Below are 16,561 nucleotides of genomic sequence, written 5' to 3'. Positions count from 1 at the left end.
AATAAAATGAGAAAGAAAAACAAAATAAGATAAAAAGCCCTTCCCTGCTTTTTGCTCCATAGAAAAGGCCCTGGCTCTGAAAATATTTGGTGCATTTCTGAACAAACTTGTTGCTTGAATCTTGGGACTTCTGCTTTCCGACCTGGAAGAGGATGCTTTATGTGTGAAATAACAGACTGGAAGCAATCACAGATTATTTTATTGCATCAGCGATCAATCCTTTTGATTGGTTGATCCCTCTAGGAACCTTTTCGTCATTGATACTGCCATCAGGGCGCAGGGCAGCAGATCGCTTATTAATTAAAAACCTTTAGGTGGATTATTATTATTATTATTATTTTAAAAAAACGTCAAGCAGGTAGCCAGTCCGTTTCCTTCCTTTTGGTTTACAGGGTTATAAATTGTGGTTCCATTTCAGTACAAAACCAGCCCTGCGGTTTGATTTCACCCAAAGCCACATCGGGGGACCGCATCCCACGGCTCGGTTTCTTCCCCCTTACTGAAAGCTTCCCGCCCTCGCCCTCCACCCCCGAGCCTCAGCCCCCAGAGTTGAGACGGCGACCCCCGGAGCCACAGCCTCTAGGAGGCAGTGTGATTTTTTTTTTCCCCTTCGCCGTTTTTCGAGCCGGTGGGAGGAGCACGTTGGCTGGGGGCCAGGGACGGAGGGAGGGTGTCTGCAACCCAAGCAAGGGAGGGGAAATAACGGGAAAAGAGAAGGGGCGGCTTGGTTTGTCTTGTGCGTCTGAAAGGGGGAAAAAAATCTCTCCGACCTCGCAGCGACAAGACGCGCGGCTCCTCCTTTCCAAACCCGAGGCCAAAATCCTCGCCGCAGCAATGGGAGTGGAAGGCTGTACCAAGTGCATCAAATACCTGCTGTTTGTCTTCAATTTTGTCTTCTGGGTGAGTGGCGTCTTCCAGGGCCTTCGCTTGCTCCGTCCCGGGTTGGAGGGAGGGAGGCGGGTGGTGGTGGTTGGTTTGAATCTCTCCGTGATTAACGTCGTGTGGCTGGTTTCTCCTCGCCTTCTTTTCCCACCAAAACAAAGAAACGGGCTCCCAGAGGAGCCCAGCCTGGCGTCTCCTGCTGCCCAGCCGGGCTAGCCTTTTCGCCCGATTTCTCCCCCGGCGTGGTGTGGAGGGATGACTGCCTCATCCGGGCAGCAGGGCGCGTTCTCCTGCAAAGCGCTGCTGCATCGACCGAAAGGGATGTCGCATGGAAAGAGACAGCAGAGCTCAGAACCCGGGTTTGCCCGAAAAGAATCGGGGTATGGGGTGGAAGAAGGGAAAATCGAGAGCCGAACGGGCGCTGCTCGCAAAAAAAACAAAAACAACAAACCCGGTTTAGAAACCGTCTGTTTCTTACCTCTTTCCCTTTTTTTAAAAAAAAAACAACATACGAGGTAGAGAAGGCTCATTTGGGTTTGATGCCATGTGACGTTTCGTGCCCCGTGTACTTGTAGCGTCTTGAAACTTTTCCTTAGCCAACTTTTAAGTTAATCTTTTTGCTAACTCCCACCTGAATGCAGATGTGTAATAAGAGACTGTTGGGAGAGCTTGGTTGCGTGGAACAGATTTGGATCTCCAAGGGACTTCTTGTCCCTTGCAGTTCACGCCGACTACACTATAAATCTAGTGGAAAGCAAGAGTTTCCTGTTTGTTAAACAGCTTTTTTTTTAATATAAAGGTAGCTTGTGTCCCGTAGATTTTTGGGTGGTGGTTTTGGAACCTTAGCTAAGTGGGTATGTCTAAGGGGAATATCATTTATTTATTTTTAAAAGTAATATATTGGAGGAAAAAAATCTAGCATTTTGCTTCTATTCTATTATTTAATGAATTATGGAAATTAAATCTAGCATTTTGCTTCTTTTTATTATTTAATGAATTATGGAAATTAGTGTGTGTGTGTGTGTGTGTGTATAATCAGCCTGAGAACTGAAGTGATTGGGAAGAAGACCGGTCATGTTTATAACAGAAGAAATATATTCATTTGAATGTTGGTCTAAAATGGATGACTTACAGCATTTTTTGAGACTGCCTTTCATGATCTCATCTTTCCTCCTTGGTTGTTGCACCAACCACACCCCAAGTCTCAGAAGGTCTTGAGTTTCTCCAAGTTCCCTGGGTTTCAAGTAGAAAAGAAATTCAGGCCTTCACAGATTACTTAAAATTCATATTGGTAGGAAATTAAGTTTTCACCTTCAGATTTTGAGGCTTGCTCTTGGATAAAAATAAAAATTTGTAGGAATGTTGTGTGAAAATGTCTATAAATCTAATTGCTTTCAAACATGGGCAATGTTGAGTACTTGTTGAGGAAGAGGGCTAAGATATCTGTATATGCTAAATGCTCATCTGAAACTATTTGTCCCAGTTAAACCATTTCGAAGACAAGCTGTATAGAAATGTTTTACATGACATCATCTCAGATAAGTTTACTCAGATAAGTAAACAAGATATGTCTGTTTCTTGAATTTTCTCTATAAATACTGTTGAACGTCTGAGAAAATATGTATATAATGCTGATAGGAATTCTTCTAGACATATTTGGAAACTCATATAAAGTCTTGACAATTCGTGTTTGTTTTCTATTATCCTATTCATTCTAGAGTTACCCTGTTTCCAAGCTGCGTCACTTTGTGATGCTCCTTAAATCTGCCCTGTCCTCTTCTTTAAACTATGGAAACAGAAAGGGATTAAGAAGAGGTGGTTGAATTACAAATGAGTTCATATATTAGCGTCAGTGTGGTTATCACTTTTTGAATAAGTAAAGCATAAGTTTATGTGTTGTGGTTTGTGTTTGTGTCCTTCTACATCAGCCAGAGTCACTGTGAAATAGGTAGCCTTATAAAATAAAGGTGTAGTTTATGAATCACAGTGGCTGGTTTTACACAATGCCCTGTTTCTCAAATTAAACACCCAATGTTTTAATTTAGCACAAGATATAAACACTTGAATGCAGTAGATCAACTTTCCCCAATCAGGTTTTTTTTTCTTCAATTAATGGGATTCATAGAATTTGAAAAGAGCTGGACAACTTGCAGACATCAGATTTGAAGTCTGGCAATTCTTTATAAGCAATTTCTAAGCAGCTAGGTCAATCAAGATTATTTCTTAAAATTTTATCTGTTTTTGTGTGTATAAATACATATATACATACACACACATTCACAGACAGTGGCAATGAGTGCATCATTGGAAGACCTGAAAGACCAAGGAGGGACAGCTCACCATGGAAAATATCTGTGTGGTTTATAAGAGTCGTGAACAACTTGATGACAGAGTATATATATATATATCATGTTTAATATGCTTGAAAAAACTGAAGTAATCTTGGAATCTCATTCTTAAACGATTTTTATGATTAGTTACATAAAGACTGGCAAGAATACATCCATGCACTCTTGATATACTTAATCTGTTCCTAGAATCTTAGATCTAAACACAGGAGAGAGTGGAGAAAGGCTCTCAGATTAGTCTTCATGCATGCACCAGCTGCAGTTTATTAATTACCCTTTAGCTTCGCTTGTGGAAGCTAACTATGACAATGTTTAGAGCATGGGTGTCAAACTCGTGACGTCACGTGACGTGTCACAAAGTATCACAACTTTTTCCCCATTGCTGGCAAAAGGGTGGGTGCGGTTTTGGCATGACACATCCAGCCTGTGGGTCAGCAGTTTAACACCCCTGTTTTAGAGCTCTAGACTGTCAAAATTCAATTTGAATTTTATATTCTGGGAATGATAAGGGTCTGGACTTAAAAGGATTCTGATCCGGCACCAGAAAAGAGTTGAAGGATAGGGAAAAAAAGGGATAGCTGCACATGAAGTTATAGTTATTATTATTGTGAGTGATATTGAACAGATGGAGAGAGAATTATGAATAAATATGCATAAGGAAGAAGAAAACTAGGGAATGAATCTCTGAATGTATTAGTTGAATTGACTAAAGCAGAATGGATAAAATTGCTGTAATCTTAAATCATTACATTCTTCCTCCCGCAATAGGGGAAGGGAACAATAACATCGGCATCTCTCCCCACTTTCTCCTTATCTAGAATCTTTAGGCAGTGTTTGATAGTATGTTGACATAGTATTTATAGTGGTAAAATCTGAAAAGGCTGAAACTTTAAAAGAAGGCTATGTAAGATTTATTGTGCAGCTAATCAGTTCAGATTTTTCTACTGTTGTGTTACCAGGCATTTCTTTTCAACTTCTTGTAATGATTTCTTAAACTTTCATTACTAGTTGTCCATTCAGTTCCACATTTCCTTGTGACCAATTGCTTAATAAGAGAATTTTTCTATAGTGTAACTACCCTTGCTGTTGTTATTGCCATTTCTCTCGGCCTCCATTAGTCTACTTGTAAATACTTCCAAGTTCATTCAATGTATGAATGTTCATATTAACTTGCACACAGGTTTCAGGAAACATTGCATTCAGAGAAGATCTAATTAAGATATATTTATGGGGATTTCTTTCATTGGGTACAAAAAGGCATAATGTTTCCTGCCTCATTTATAAAAACGGTTTAGTTTCTTCAAATTCCTTAGGAAAAATGATAATGTCATTAAAGACCCCTCAAATTCAGCTTGTTGGCCACAGTTCGGAAATGGTTTTCCTTTGCCTTTTTCTGGAATGTATTTTTGTCTTCTCAGACAAGAATGAGGTTTCCTGAAGGTCCCAACAGCATAATCATAGAGTCAAATGGAAAGGAGGAGCTTTTGGTGAAATGTGGAGTATTTCATTCTAAATGTTTCCTAGGAGTAAGAAAAATAAATCTCATTTTTAAGAATAGAAGCAAAGACGTTGGGCTAATCAAATCGTTTGTCACAACATTTCTATGAGTTGTACAAACGTTAAGGTCATTCCACAAGAAACAAAGTATACTGTGACCTGTCATAAAATAGTTGTAGATGGGGAAAAAAAATCTCTGTTTTGAAAAATGAGGGGGCAGGGAGCTTAAAATTAGCTTTAGTGTGATGAAGCAGCACATGGGAAAAACAATACAGTAACTGATAATTTTTGCATTTCTCCAGAGTAAACAGTTATGAAAATGATCCTATTAATATTAACAAATGTGTCTCCTGTTTCTCATTTCCATTAAGTCTGCATAAATAAAGTCCATAAATGCAAATTCAGAGTGTTTGTGATTGGTATTGGGCACAATGAGTTAGCAAATTCTTATAAACAACCACTTGCCAAAAAGAGAAGCAGGGAAAAATTATATTTCCAGTTGCAAATGGCTTTGCTAATAACATTTCAATCAAGCCCATTCCTTGGTGCTTTTATGCCAGTTGGGATTTACATCTAGATAAACATTTAGCTCTATTTTTTCCTATAACAGAAGTCTTAGCAAGCAGCAGCAGGAACTGTACTGGGTGTGGAATTTGCTAAATTCACAGTTGGAGGAATCACAAAATCAAGAATCTTTATTATTACCAGCAGCTGAAAAGTGAATACTGGACACAAATGAAATATTGAGGACATAGAAGTTAACCTTTGTTGCAAATCATGTTAGTCATGATTAAGAACTTAATCATGATTCTTATTTGAGCATGTCCACAAATACTCTATGGCTTCCAGGCAAACAAAAGTGTAAGGGAGTCAGAAAATTCCCTTAGAAGTGTTTTCCAACCCAATCATCATAAGGCAAATCTGACTTATCTGTGTACAGGTAGTCCTCGACTTAACAACAGTTCATTTAGTGACTATTTGAAGGTACAATGGTGCTGAAAAAGGGACTTACAACCATTTTGCACCCTTACAACAATCCAGCATCCCTGTAATCACGTGATCAAAATTCAGACACTAGGCAACTGGTTCGTATATATGATGGTTGCAGCATCCTAGGGCCGTGTGATCCCCTTTTGCGATCTTCTGACAAGCAAAGTCAGTGGGGAAGCACTTAACAACCCTGTTACTAAATTAACAACTGCAGTGATTCACTTAATAATGGGCATGAAAGGTCATAAATTGGGGCAAAACTCACTTAACAAATGTTTCACTTAACATAAATTTTGAGCTGAATTGTGATAATAAGTCAAGGATTACCTGTACTGGCACTGAAAGCAACAAAATTTATGAGGCTGAACAACAACAAATTGGCTGCTTTGTGAAGTCAGTGAGAAGCTTGTTTGGAGGCCATGGAAAAAGAAAAAAACCACTATGAATGTTGATTGCGCAATCATACAAAAAGTCCTATTTTTCAATTTAATCTTGTATTAAGCTCTAGTGTAAATAAGCCATCAGATTCTTTTTAAAAGGTATTTAAAATAGCTCTGTCCATTTATAAGGCTACAGTCTATTCAATTGATCTTTCCAGTTCTTTCCAAATTGAGCAACCTGCAATTAATTAAGAGTATATATTTGGAGGTAAGGGGAATGAAGGACCAACTCTGTTTAAATGCATGTGAACACTTTTTGAGCAGAATAAGTCAGTTGTCCCATCATGGCAGCTGCTGGTGATCTGAGAACAAAGATAAGATGTTACAGAGCATTTGGATGTCCCACCGGTATTATTGCAACTAATTAAATTTTCAGGTGAGTTGAAAACTTTCCCATCAGCAAATCTCATGAAATAAGCATCAACTATAGGTTTGGCCAAAACCTGAGTATGAAATTAAGAGGAACTGCTTTTATTTATTTTGTTTTATCACACTTATCTAGCCACCTATCTCATTCTTTTACTTAGCTTTGGGTAAGCAAAATGTCTTGATGTGGTCATACATGCTGCCCCTGCTTTCCCTCTATTTCTGGATTGTATTGACAGTAGTTTACTGTGAAGTCCAGACTGGATAAACTATTAGTGCCAGTCTCAAGACAGCTGAAGTGAGTTTGTAAAACTGTGGCTTGTAAATAAATTTGTTTAGCAGCTTATGGGTTTACGTAAGGACTCCTGAATGAAGGAGACAATTGATAAGGATAAGAGGGAGAAGCATGTATAGGCTCATGATATATTCCTAATTCCCAAACCATGGTTGGAGCAACATCTGAATTGAGGTTTCGTCTAACTGTTATGTCACTTCTGCTTTGTTTTTGAGAACTCTGGAACTGTCTCTTAAATCTCATGAACATTGGAGGTACTATAGAAGGAAAGGTATTGAAAGTTCCACTGAAGATTTTTTCATCTCATTCATAATGTACTTCATGATGCAGCATTTATAACATAATAAAGAATTAAAGGCAGGTTATATTCTTTAAAAAAATCTCTATACTGCTAACACTGCCACTATTATGCTTGTTTCCGTAGTTGAATTGATGCAACTGTGTTTGTCTTTTGATCTCCATTAAATCAAATGTTACTGAGGGTTACCTCACACTTGTGTTCCTGAAGGCCAGTATAGTTGTACTTTAGACAGTGTTTGAAGAAATATGAGTAGAATTCCTGCAGTTCCAATTCCCTCACTTTTTTTTTATAACTATGGATCACATGTGATTATCAGGCTACAGGAAGCATTTCTCAGTTGTGCAGTCTTTTACCAGTAAACAAAATGTTACCTTTCTAAAGTATAACTGACAAACAGTGGTCAAAGTATTTATTGAAGAATCAGACAGATGTGACCTTACTTGATGGTTTGCTCTAAGTGCTCAGCTGCTCTTTAGTAAATATTTACTCAGCTGTGGTTTCCTATTTAGTGTAAATCTGTTTCCCTATTACAATTGTTAACTTGGAGTGAAAAACTAATGTTGTTAATAACTTAAAGCTGTTGTAGCCATTTTTCCCTCTAGGATAAATACACAATTGATCTTATTCTTGTTGGATTGGTTTTGTATTTTATTAGTCTCCTTTGAAACTTGGAATATTAACTTGGATGTTGCTCTAAATGTGGTTGCATTGTCTTTTTCTATTTTCTCCTCCCTACTTTCAGGATAAAAATCCTCTTACAACAGCTTATAAATAATAGAAACAGTTAAAAATGAAAAGTACAATAGATAGAATTTTAAAACAAATGTTGAAGGTTTAGTGACCCAGCAGATTTCTCATTTGTTCTCTGATTTCTTATTCCAAGCAGATAATAGAAGGAAGGACGACTGCATTTTTTCCCGTTTCCAGTGATAGGAAGTTTTGTAAACACTATTAAATCTATATTAAATTATTTGTGAACATCAAGTTGTGCACATTCTAGCACCCCAAGATTTTCTATTATTCATCCTTATTTTGGAAATTGTTCACTTAATAACCTATACGAGGCATAGGGATCTGTTTTTACCAATATATTGAGGAATAGATGCTGCTAAGTTTTTTTTTTCTTTTTCATTTTAGATGCATAAGTATCTAACCCAGGCATATCAAACTCACAATGTCACATGATGTAGCGCAACGTATCGTGACTTTTTCCCCCATTGCCAGCAATGGCGTGGGCACAGTTTCGGGGTGACGCATCCGGCCTGCAATTTGACATGCCTGATCTAAGCCCAAGTTTTTATAAATATCATGATTTTAAGGGAATATGAAGGCAAATCATATTCTTATGTCTGAGCAAATTTTACTTTTGTTCACAAAAAACTTGTGCTGAACAACAAAGGGCATCCCATATCATTTGTACATCATCTGACTCTTTGGGAGGGGCCATTTAGGTTTTTAAAGCCTTTTAAATAGTATCATATCAAGATCGATTCTAGGCCATATAAATGTAGAGAGGAGATTCTATCCAGACAGCAGGTACAGTGACAGAAAAGCCCACTTCCAGATTCCCATAATGTGACATTATTTGGACCTGGACCATGTCAGTTCTCTCCATTCATATAGTCTTCTTCTTTTACCACTTCGGTTGTTGAGGGAAATCATATAGTAACTACTTAAAAAGAGACAAGTCCTCAGAGAGCCAGGTTCTATGCCATGAAGAGCTTTATAAGTGGCAACCTGCATCTTTAAGAGCCATGGTGGCACAGTGCTGAAAATGCAGTATTGGAGGCTGACTCTGCCCACTGCCAGGAGTTCAAGCCTGATTGGCTCAAGGTTCCATCCTTCCTAGGTCAGTAAAATGAGCACCCAGATTGTTGGGGGCAATATGCTGACTGTAAACCGCTTAGAGTGGTCTGTAAAGCACTGTGAAGCGGTATATAAGGCTAAGTGCTATTGCTATTTAAATTTGCCCAGAAGCCAACTGACACGTGTTCTGAAGCAACAGTGTAACTTGGCCATCCCAGTGCAAATTCTGAGTGGTCTTCACTAGATCACATTACAGACATGAAGTAACTAGAGCATAAGTATCTGAAGGACTTCCCAATCCACAGATAAGCACCAGATGGATCTGTGCAAAGGCTGTCTTGGCCATTTTTTAACCAAAAGCTATGAGTCTAGGAAAATTCCTACCGTATATTACATCCCAATCCTGAATAGGATGTGCTACTCCATCCTGGACACAAAAAGGAAAATCTCTTGCCTTGGGTGACCCAAATATCCTCTTTGTCTTGTAGGCATGAGCTTGACTCTCACTCCCCGTCCAGACCTTTGCAGGCCTTGAGTATCGGACAAGACAAACTGCATCAGTCAAAAAGCTCAGCTGGTAACATTTGATCCAAAACCAATGGATGACCTTACCTAGTGGCCTCATGTAAATGCTAAACAAAACATGCAAGAGTGTCAATCTTTGGGGCACCCTACCTTCCTAAATTAGAGCTTCAGCTCAGTCTCTTCCCCTAACAACATCGACTCAGCCTTCTCAGCAGCACTTGTCTAATCAGAGTTCAGTTCCAAAGGAATCCAAGCAACTTTATCTGTTAGATAACTAAAATATTCCTTACATATCTCTGTCTGTAATTCAAACTAGGGCAGCTGTCCAGGTCAAGAGTGTGCATTTAACACTGCAAACTGGGTTATATAATTACAAGTAGTAACTGTTAATGCATTTCCATTGAATCTTCCACTCCGAAACTTCACACACATATTTTCTGTTTCCTGCTGTGATTGTAAACATGATATAGACCTAAAACAAGAGATTTGAGCCATGTATGTTGTCATTTTTATTTCAGTGAGATTATATACATTCTTATTAGCTATTGGCAAGACATGTAATTAGAATCCACATTCATGATATTTGTAGTTGTCAATTTTAAAACAGAAGATAATAATAATAATAATAATAATAATAATAATAATAATAATAATAATAATAATAATAATAAAATAAAAATAAAAATAGAACTGGAAGGGACCTTGGAGGTCTTCTAGTCCAACCCCTGCACAGGCAGAAAACCCTATACCATTTCAGACAAATGTTTGTCCAGTCTCTTCTTAAAAACTTCCAGTGTTGGAGCATTCACAACTTCTGGAGGCAGGTTGTTCCACTGTTTAATTGTTCTAACTGTCAGGAAGTTTCTCCTTAGTTCTAGGTTGCTTCTCTCCTTGACTAGTTTCCATCCGTTGCTTCTTGTCCTGCTTTCAGGTGCTTTGGAGAATAGCTTGACTCCTTTGTGGCAGCCCCTGAGATATTGGAACACTGCTATCATGTCACCCCTCGCCCTTCTCTTCATTACACTAGACATACCCAATTCCAGCAACCGTTCCCTATGTGTTTTAGCCTCCAGTCCCCCAATCATCTTTGTTGCTGTTCTCTGTACTCTTTCTAGAGTCTCTGTACTCTTTCTAGAGTCTTTGTACTCTTTCTAGAGTCTCTGTACTCTTTCTAGAGTCTCGATATCTTTTTTACATCGTGGTGACCAAAACTGGATGCAGTATTCCAGGTGTGGCCTTACCAAGGCATTGTAAAGTGGTATTAGTACTTCACGCGATCTTGATTCTATCCCTCTGTTAATGCAGCCTAGCACTGTGTTGGCTTTTTTGGCAGCTGCAGCACACTGCTGGCTCATATTTAAGTGATTGTCCACTAGGACTCCGAGCGCTCTCTCATAGTTAAAAAGGAAGATAAAAGAAGATTAAAAAGAAGATATTCTATTACTATGTTGTGTTAATTACTTAGCTACAGTATAGTTAGATGGATTATACGTTACTAAATTTTGCAAGTTCTAATCTACTTTATGAGCTTACAGCTTTAAGCTTTGTTTTGCACACAAGGATTCAGGGAGGTTTTGATGTTATCTTTTGTAGGACAAAAGTTTTGGTATTCAGTAAAAAGCTAATTTAGAAGTTAAAACCACCAGTGTGGGATTGAGGGAGCATTGGATAGAGACTCAAGTACTGTGAGGACAGTTTCTTGATCACAGCCTCCCAACTTGTCCAAAGCTGTGAGAGGTGGGGTAGATCCTTCCAGAAATTTTGTGGGCACTAAGAATTCTAGTACTTTTTTACAAATACTTTTTGTTGATGGTTTTCAACAAAATTAAAAACAGTTCAAAATTTGAATTTAAGAAAAATAAAGTAGTAATAAAGTGAAAAAGATATAGGAAAGGAAAAGAAGATGGATTCTGAAAAAGTGGGTTGAGATCTTCTTGATAGTGGTTATAGATACATTTATATTTTATTCTCGAGAATTCTAGTACTTTGATGTTGAGGGAGTGCCCATGAATGTCTACCCCTGCCATTGAAAAGCATAGCACTATCCTAATTTAAACATTTAAAGCCACAGAAATAAAAGCTTGTGTATCCTCGTTGCTGAGAAAACTATTTTAATCACAGCACAAAGTGTTTCCTTAGAGTTATCGCAAAGAATGATTTCTTTGTTTGTGATAAATACTATAGTATAAGTTGTTTAGTCAGAATTCTATATTTATTAGTACTTGATGATTAATTCTTAAAATGGAAGGGGAGAAGGCAGAAGAATCTAATCATATAATGTCTACAAGTCTGATAAGGCCCACAAGTTACTCTGCATCACAGAGAATGATTGCAATGATGAAGCAAACTTTTTAAACTTGTCCTGGCTGTCTTTATTCATTGGACTATTCTGTGAAACTGATTCCTTTCCATTGTGTGAGAAAATAAAACCAGGAGGTCATAATTTACGAGGATTCTAAACTTGGGGTTCTAATTTGTGGCTCCAAACTAAGTCTGGAATTTGAAAAGTAGCAACTAACCAAGATTCCAAGATTAGAACACATGTTAAAGACAAGGAGTACTGCTTGCACGAAAGGAGGAGCGAACAGGAAAAGCATGATGCTCTTTCCTAGTAAGCTAGGATGCATATAAAAATAATAACCCATTATGTTTATTTTTATATAAAAATTTGGCTTTAGTAACCCTGGGTGTTTAAACAAGCGATGGCTTAATGCAAAATATAGTCAAATTATGGTATCTTGTCAACATGTGTGAAGAATGAATTTTCTTAGAGCTCTGTGCAGATGCATTTTATGATGCCCTGTTTTGGGGCTGCTACGTTTGTTCCATTTGACTGGTCTGTTGGAATAAGCAGAGAGAAATTTGTTTATTGAGCCATGATAATTATAGAATCTATATATAGGGGCCTTGGAGGGGGGTTGTTCGTTTCTGTCTGGAACTACTACCCACACAGCCAAATACATCTCAAAACTACAGTTTGAAATCTAGTTTGATTATATTTGGTTATGCTGACAGTGTACTGGCAGGACATATTATGACAGTGTTTGAGAGATACACATTAATGTTTCCTAATTTCCAAACATAACATTCTTCTCTGACAATTGTAGATTTTTATTTCTTTTAAGAATAATTCATGGATTTGCTTATCTTAGATGCTTTATCCAAGAATAATACAGGTCTTCTCTTCAGACAATTTGAGTTAACGCAGCTTGTAACACAGCTTGTTTTCAAGGTTCATTTCAAGTTCAGCTTATAGTAATTCATAACAACCCGAGTGAGAGTTTATACTCCATAATATATTTTGTCACTGAATATTTCATATATGGTTGTAAAACATAAAATGACTAGCTTAGCAGTAAGTCATATGTTGACTTACAGAATATCTGTGAGAGACCTCTGTCCAAGACCTTCCTTAAGAACGTTTGCCTATCAAAGTCACAATATAGGGCTAGATGAATAAAATAGTGTGATCTTAAGACAGCTTAATAAAATCAAATATTAATATTTACTGAGTCAGGTTTGACTCATAGAGACAATGTGGACATGTCTCAGAGGTTTTTTTGTGGGAGATGGGCAGCTACATAAGTGATTAATAAATATTTTTGACAGCAATACAGACATGGTATTTACCAATGTCTACTTTCAGAATACTCTTTCAACTTCCCAAGCTAATTTATAGTCCTGAGATTTTTGGTGCCTGTCATCAAAATGATAACCTGTCTGATCTTGCTTAGCTCTTTGAGATTAGCCAGCATTAGCTGGGTGTGGTCACTTGCTGGGCTAATATAAATGTCTTCAAGTTGATCTTGATCCTTGTTGACTTCATAGACAGAAATTAGTTTGGGGTAATAAGACAAAAGTTGTTTGCTGTACAAACTTCAGTACAAATGGTCTAAAATGAATGTGCCAGATTAAGCAGTTGTGATTTCAAGTCACCTACAGTTTGATTACAAATAAGTAACCATATCATTTTTTTAAAAAAAATAGTTTATATTTTATGTACACAAATATGCCTTAATTAATAAGCAAAAATAACAACATGTGTTTCTGGATTTCTGGTGAATGAATTGCTTTCTTCCAAGGGACAAGCTTGCCTCTGTGTATTTGATAAAGTTTTTCCTGTAGAAATCTGTCACAGATGTCCCAGGGAAATGTTGGAAGCAGCCAGGTCAATTTGCAGTTTTGGCCATGAGCCTAACTGCTTTAATGTGCAAGGTCAAATTATTTCAATAGAATGATTTCCACGGAATGTGTGCTTATCACTATTGCTTCTCCTGCTTTGCTTTGCTACTTTAATGATGATTTCTGGTTTGTATTAAGGGATTATTTTTTTTTTTAGTCCAGGGAGTCACCCATCTGAAGGGATTAAAATTCACATCTATTTTTGGATCGTATTGCATGCTGTTCTTTGCCAGTATTGGAGGTAGCAACTGATCTGTTCATAGATAAATATTCCGTTCTCCTCAGAGGCACCAGTAACGGGAACTGTTACTTCCCTCCTACCCGATATGCACTTTCTTTACTCTGTAAATAACAGTATCCACACATTCATTATGTACTCAGCATAGTTTCTTACATTCATATTATAACTTATTTCTTTGAAGGCCCCATAAGGTTTAATGAGATTTATATTCATGATGCTATTATTTTCTGTATGTTATTATGATTAATCTACAATTAGACTCACAGTCATTGAATAATTGATGAAGATGATGATTCCATATATAACAACTCCTGAAAAGAGTTTTATATAATGGGAGTAAAGAGTCCAGATCATGGCAGGTAATTACCTATTGCCTGGTCAGATTTCACTTGGAATACCATATCCAGTTCTCTACAACAAAATTCAAAAATGATAGTAACAAATTGGAGCAAATTCATTGCTAATGAAGGATCTGAAAACCAAGCCCTATGAGGAATAAGAAAAATATTTGAGTATGTTAACTTACAGAAGAGAAAAATAAAGGGTGATAATGATGGCTTGTCACACAAAAGAAAACGTGGACTTACTGCCTTAGAGGACCAAAACCTGTGGGTTGATACTGCCAGAAAGAAGTATCTGGCTAGAACACGGGTGTCAAACTCACCACATCGCATGACGTGTCACAACATATGGTGACTTTTTTCACATTGCTGGAGCTGGGGTGGGCATGGCCTCCGCCTGATGCAACTGGCCCGCAGGCTGGCAGTTTGACACCCCTGGGCTAGAAGGAACTTGCTGACTGTATTAGCTGAGCCTGTGTGACAGGTTGCCAAATGAAGTAGTGTTTTGCTTTACGGGAGTTTTTCAAACAGAGCTGAGTGATCATCTATCAGAAATGCTGTAGGGATCCAAAGTGCCATTCTTTTCTTTTAGTTTCTTCATTTGCTAAGTTATAAACAACCCATATTATCTATTATTGTCTTTTCTCCTCCATTTAATGCTCGTATCTATTCCTTTCTTCTCCCCCAAAAGTAGGTAAATAATGAGCTACATTTCTTCTTTTGCTAAAATGAAACGTGGAGGAGGCATCTGGAGGTACCAAGTAGAGCATCACAATGCTGTATTTTTTTAGCAGCACTGATATCTTATAGTAGATGGGATCAGCCTTTGTGAGACCCTTGTTCTATGTCTAGAATGTGGAAAGAACAAACCTTATTTTGTGTTTGAAAAATCTTTCCCTTATTTGCATTTCAGATTATACTTGTGTACGGAAACACTTTCCTGTGGGAAAACCCTTAATTAGAATTAGAATTTTGATAGCATCTTGGTATAGTAGTTATAAACTGCTGAGCTTAACATTGCCTTGTACAACCCAGTGTGCTCCTGAAATGCTGGTCTAAAACGTACAGAATTTTCAACCCAGCATGCTGAGGAACATCTGGTGGGCAAATAACATAATTTTTATGTCTCAGTTAACGTGTGATCCAGTGTTACTTTCTAATAGACAAATATAAAACATTGAATGTAGTAGCTTACATTCCAGTAACAAGAATGTAATAACTCATGTCCAAAGCCAGTCCAATGTAAATTGAAATTATAGATGTGACATTCACCAGGCACAACAATATCTACTGTGGCTAGGTTTTGCTTGTTACTGCAAGTAGTAGTATTTTGTGTTATTGCAAGGAAAGTTTTTGCTTTTGCTTTATTGCTATGATACTACAGTTCTTGTGTTTTAAAATGATTCTACCTATCTACATTGTTCAAATCTTTCTGGTGAGTAATGTGGTTAGGGTACTGCTTAGAAAAATTGGAAAGTATTTATTTTTAGATTATCTCTTGTTCTGTTTCTATGATTCTGGGTAGTTTAGGACAGTTAAAACAAACAAACAAAAATTACTGAAAAACAGATACTTACAATTAGAGTAAAACTAAAAAATCCCCTCCATGTGATAAATATAAATTTCTGCATCATCAGGCAGAAATAGTTAAGATTTGTGGTGAGATGCTCTAGATCCAAATCAAGCTGTTGAGCCTTTTAAAATCAATGACAAAAAAATTCTACTCAATCATTTTTCTACACTGGATTTTTTATTTTATTTTATTTTGGTGCCTTCCAGTCAGTATTGCAATTTTCTTGTAAAACTTTGGAAGTGGTTTACCATTGCCTCCTTCCTAGGGCTGAATGAATGAATGAATCTTTATTGTCAAAGTACAACCATGTATACATTGAGATTGGCTGATCCTCCCTTCGTGCCCCCACCCCCAACTCACAGTGACACAAACCCTCCATCTTATTACACCATATGAGCTAATTGCACAACACACCGGCCTCGCAAGAATGAAAAAGAATGCCCTAGCTCAGGGGTGTCAAACTGCCGGCTCATGGGCCGGACGTGTCACGCGGAAGCTGCGCCCACCCCATTGCGGGCAATGGCAAAACTGTCCTGATAACGTTGCGCGACGTCATGTGACGTCGCGAGTTTGACATGTCTGCCCTAGCTGCTGGCTTTGTACTTAAAGGGGAACTAAATAGAACAGTCTTCTTGATTTCTAGCCTGATATCTACACTAAACTACCACTAGTGTAGTGGTACCACTACACTAAACTGGCTGTACCTTAACCAATTGTATTTCAACTCTAATCCTCAAAACTTTTAGTGATCATATTCCAAACCAGCTTTGTATA

The 16,561-nt window shown here is 37.7% G+C and overlaps 1 protein-coding gene across 2 annotated transcripts in view; it reads left to right on the top strand.

The window, feature by feature from the left end:
* Positions 1 to 701: 701 nt before the first annotated feature.
* CD81 (CD81 molecule) overlaps positions 702 to 16,561 on the top strand; it is an 89,664-nt gene continuing 73,804 nt past the window's right edge. For both annotated transcript variants that reach the window (XM_083348496.1, XM_083348497.1), the window contains exon 1: positions 702 to 900. In XM_083348496.1, the coding sequence (XP_083204622.1) occupies positions 835 to 900 (66 nt within the window). In that variant the 5' untranslated portion in view covers positions 702 to 834. The remainder of the gene's footprint in view (positions 901 to 16,561) is intronic.

Source organism: Vipera ursinii (genome assembly GCF_947247035.1).
Source record: "Vipera ursinii genome assembly, chromosome: 1".
NCBI lineage: Eukaryota > Metazoa > Chordata > Lepidosauria > Squamata > Viperidae > Vipera > Vipera ursinii.
The sequence above is the reverse complement of the archived record's forward strand: the minus strand, read 5'-3'. Positions and strand labels throughout refer to the sequence as shown.